Below are 4,407 nucleotides of genomic sequence, written 5' to 3' on the forward strand. Positions count from 1 at the left end.
TTGCATGGCATGTGTAGTCTTGTATTTGACATGGTTTTGTAACTTTATTCCAAATTAAGACCCAAGTTTCTGCTTGTGGACGTTGTACATCGTGGTGCGGAGCCTAGTGCGCACCACGATGTACAACGTCCACAAGCAGTGCATGGCATGTGTAGTCTTGTATTTGACATGGTTTTGTAACTTTATTCCAAATTAAGACCCAAGTTTAAGACACCTAGGATTTTGGNCCTAAATTCAGGGAAATACACTTCAAAGAGATGACATTTCTGAGCTGCTNTGCAGAAACCACTCCCAACTTGTGAGAGGCTTGTCTGCGATTGGCTGCCCTGGGAAGATTATAGGCGTGGTCACAAGACTGGAGTATAAAAGACTGAGCATTTGTCCTCCCTTGCAGAGATTGGAGGGGGAAAACTTCATTCTGCTCCCTTAGAAAACTCCAGCAAGTTATTTGAAGAGGTCTTTGTAGAAGTGGTGGTTGCTCTTTCCTTCCCAGAAGGTAAGTCTCACTGTAAGGTCTTTAAGTCTTGTGTGTCCCCTAGCAGCCTTGTCATCTCTAGCTGCCCTAGACCTGCATAAGGATGAATTGAGTGTGCTGGGACAGACTTTTGTTGACAAAGGGGCTGTTCTGCTCTTCTAAGAGGTTGATTCTCATCATAAGGTCTTTTGCAGCTTGCATGTATAGTGCCAGAAAAGAGTAGTCATCCCCCAAAACCAAACAGGAACTGATGAGATGCAATCACTGTGTAGCTTTTTTACCAGCTAGCTAGGGCACTACCATGAGCCACTGTCTAGCAGGGAGGCTTTGGGGTTGTGAGGACCGGAATATCTCTCAGGGTAAGAGCTTACAGTAAGCAGCAAGCAGAGGGGTGTGGGTGAGTGTGCAAGCACCTAATTGGCTAGTTTTTGTGGCCTGTAACATATTGGTGGGTGCAGGGATTCATAGGCTGGATTTCTGCTTCCCTCTGCTTTGGTGTTCATAATGGAGGGAGCAGGTTATGAACCTGGGGTTGCAGATCTGTTGGAGTAATAACTTGGAGACACTGGACTTGTTAGGGGTAGAACCTAGAGACTGGATTTATGTTCATGTTTGGTTTGGGATGGGTTGTATGTGAGTGTTTTATTTTNGGGGGTAGGGGGTCGTTTAACTTGGAATGTAATGCTAGTTACTGTCCTGTTAGTTTTCCTGAGGTAAAAGTTAGAAGTAAATGACTTAGTAGGAATGGGCAAGGCCTAAGATTGCATCATTGACACACAAAATCATATAAACCCCCCCCCAAAAAAAATTTGAACTTACTGGATAAAAAACAAAGAGGCCACTAGATTCAGAAACTAGTAAGGATATAACAGGAAATAATGACTAAGACTGTGGCATGAAGGTATGAAGGTTATTCACTGAGAGTAGAAATGGAAAAAAAAAGTTTCAAGTTTCACTGCTTTATAAAGAGATACAACCCTGACTAAGACAGATTTTGCTAAAGATGTGTGTTTATTTGTTTGAGTATGTGTGTGTGTGTTTGTTTGTTTGTTTTCTTTTCATTGTAATAAAGCCAATTGTTATGAGTTGAAGCCATCATAGTGTGATTGATACCAAGCTCAAGGTCAGAATGGAGAATGAGCCATATTGTCTCAAAAACATACAGGAAGGGAGGATTTGCCTGGTTTGGTCCACCTACAGTGAATCTTATTACTCAAGTAAGACTTAATTTGCATAATGGAGCTAACTGGGTGATTGAATCACCTACTCAGCAGTTGCAGCATTAGAGGCAATGGCACTATAAAAATATTCTGTTTGCTTGCTTGTTTGTTTGTTTGTTTGTTGTCTGAGACAGGGTTTTTCTGTGTAGCTGTAGTTTTCTTGGACCTCACTCTGTAGACCAGGGTAGCCTCCAACTGAGAATTCTGCCTGCATCTGCTTCCCAAGTGCAGGGATCACAGGGTTCATAACCATTGCCAGCAAAAATTTTCTTATAAGTAATTAGAGATTTAGTTGTGGGTAAAACATTTACATCAAAATGCTCCGTATCTTGAGTACTGATAACACACTAAAGAAGCAAAGTTTAGATTCAAGGTCATTTTTTTTTTTCCTGAGAGAATCAACAGTCTACTTAGGGGACTAGATGACTTCATAGAACATATGACCTTGACTAGAAATGTATCTGCTAGAGAGAAATGATCTACTTACAAATCAAAGTCAACAAAGATGAAAATCTAAACACAGAAGGAGGAGAGAGACAGAGAGAGTGAGAAACAGAGAGAGAGGGAAGGAAGGGAGGGAGGCAGGGAGGGAGGGAAAGAGGGAGGGAGGGAGGGACAGAGAGAGAGAGAGAGAAAGAAAGAAAGAAAGAAAGAAAGAAAGAAAGAAAGAAAGAAAGAAAGAAAGGGAGAAAGAAAGGAATAAAGGGAGAAAGGAAGAAAGGAAGAAAGAAAGAAAGAAAGAAAGAAAGAAAGAAAGAAAGAAAGAAAGAAAGAAAGAAAGAAAGAGGAAACGGAAGGAAAACCAGGCCTAGGCTCTTTATACTGGTTCTGTGTGGTTAGCAATGTAATAGGAACTGTTGTATGGCATGTGTAGTCATCTATTTGACATGGTTTTGTAACTTTATTCCAAAGTAAGACCCAAGCTTAAGACACCTAGGAAATTGGAGNTAAATTCAGGGAAATGCACTCCAAAGAGATGATATTTCTGAGCTGCTTTGCAGAAACCACACCCAACTTGTAAGAGGCTTGTCTGGGATTGGCCGTCTTGGGAAGACTGTAGGCGTGGTCACAAGACTGGGATATAAAAGACTGAGCATTTGTTGTCACTTGCAGAGATTGGAGGGGAAAAAATTCCTTCTGCTCCCTTAGAAGACTCCAGAAAGTTATTTGAAGAGGTCTTTGGAGACATGGTGGTTTCTCTTTCCTTCCCAGAAGGTGAGTCTCACTGTTAGGTCTTTATGTCTTATGTGTCCCCCAGCAGCCTTGTCATCTCCAGCTGCCCTAGACATACATAAGGATGAATTGAGTGTGCTGGGACAGACTTTTGTTGACAAAGGGGCTGCTCTGCTCTTCTAAGAGGTTGAGTCTCATCATAAGGCCTTTTGCAGTTTGCATGTGTAGTGCCAGAAAAGAGTAGTCATCACCCAAAACTAGACAGGAACTGATGAGATGCAATCACTGTGTGGCCTTTTTACCAGCTAGTTAGGAGACTACTATAGCCACTGTCTAGCAGGGAGGCTTTGGTGATGATGAGCCCTGAATATCTCTCAGGGTAAGAGTTTACAGTAAGCAGCAAGCAGTGGCATGTGGGTGAGTGTGCAAGCATCTAATTTGGTAGATTTTGTGGCCTGTAACATATTGGTGGGTCCAGGGAGTCATAGGCTGGATTTCTGCTTCCCTCTGCATTGGGGTTTGGAAGGGAGGGAGCATGTTATGAACCTGGGGTTGCAGATCTGTTGGAGTAATAACATGGAGACACTGGTCTTGTTGGGAGTGGAACCTAGAGACTGGATTTATGTTCATGTTTAGTTTGGGATGGGTTGTATGTGAGTGTTTTATTTTCGGAGGAGGGGGTCGGTTAACTTGGAATGTAATTCTAGGTACTGTCCTGTTAGTATTCCTGAGGTGAAAGTTAGGTCAGGTTTTCTAGAATGGAGTCTGAAGGTAAAGGATTTGGTCACTGGCATACCCTAAAGTCTTTTCGTGTTCTTGTCCCATATCAAACACAGCCCTGTCATCTTCTGGTGCCCCAGAGCTGCATCAGAATGAAGCTCAGGTGGTGGAGGAGCTAACTGTCAATGGAAAGTACAGTCTGATTTGGAAGAGTCCCCAAGGACCGGGATGCGGGCTCCAGAACACAGGCAACAGCTGTTACATGAATGCAGCCCTGCAGTGCTTGACACACACACCACCTCTAGCTCACTACATGCTGTCCCGGAAGCACAGTCAAACCTGTTGTTCCCCAGAAGGCTGTAAGATGTGTGTTATGGAAGCTCATGTGACCCAGAGTCTCCTACACTCTCACTCGGGGGATGTCATGAAGCCCTCCCAGATTTTGACCTCTGCCTTCCACAAGTACCAGCAGGAAGATGCCCATGAGTTTCTCATGTTCACCTTGGAAACAATGCATGAATCCTGCCTTCAAGTGCACAGACAATCGTGCCCCACCTCTGAGGACAGCTCACCCATTCATGACATATTTGGAGGCTTGTGGAGGTCTCAGATCAAGTGTCTCCATTGCCAGGGCACCTCAGATACCTACGATCCCTTCCTGGATGTCCCCCTGGATATCAGCTCAGCTCAGAGTGTAAAGCAAGCCTTGTGGGATACAGAGAAGTCAGAAGAGCTACGTGGAGAGAATGCCTACTACTGTGGTAGGTGTAGACAGAAGATGCCAGCTTCCAAGACCCTGCATGTTCATATTGCCCCAAA

At 43.8% G+C, this 4,407-nt stretch overlaps 1 protein-coding gene across 1 annotated transcript in view; it reads left to right on the forward strand.

Moving 5' to 3' along the window:
• Positions 1-474: 474 nt before the first annotated feature.
• LOC110298020 (ubiquitin carboxyl-terminal hydrolase 17-like protein D) overlaps positions 475-4,407 on the forward strand; it is a 6,523-nt gene continuing 2,590 nt past the window's right edge. The window contains exons 1-3 of the mRNA XM_021167069.1: positions 475-496; positions 2,809-2,922; positions 3,705-4,399. Of these exons, the coding sequence (XP_021022728.1) occupies positions 2,883-2,922; positions 3,705-4,399 (735 nt within the window). The 5' untranslated portion in view covers positions 475-496; positions 2,809-2,882. The remainder of the gene's footprint in view (positions 497-2,808; positions 2,923-3,704; positions 4,400-4,407) is intronic.

Source organism: Mus caroli, chromosome 7, assembly GCF_900094665.2.
Source record: "Mus caroli chromosome 7, CAROLI_EIJ_v1.1, whole genome shotgun sequence".
NCBI lineage: Eukaryota > Metazoa > Chordata > Mammalia > Rodentia > Muridae > Mus > Mus caroli.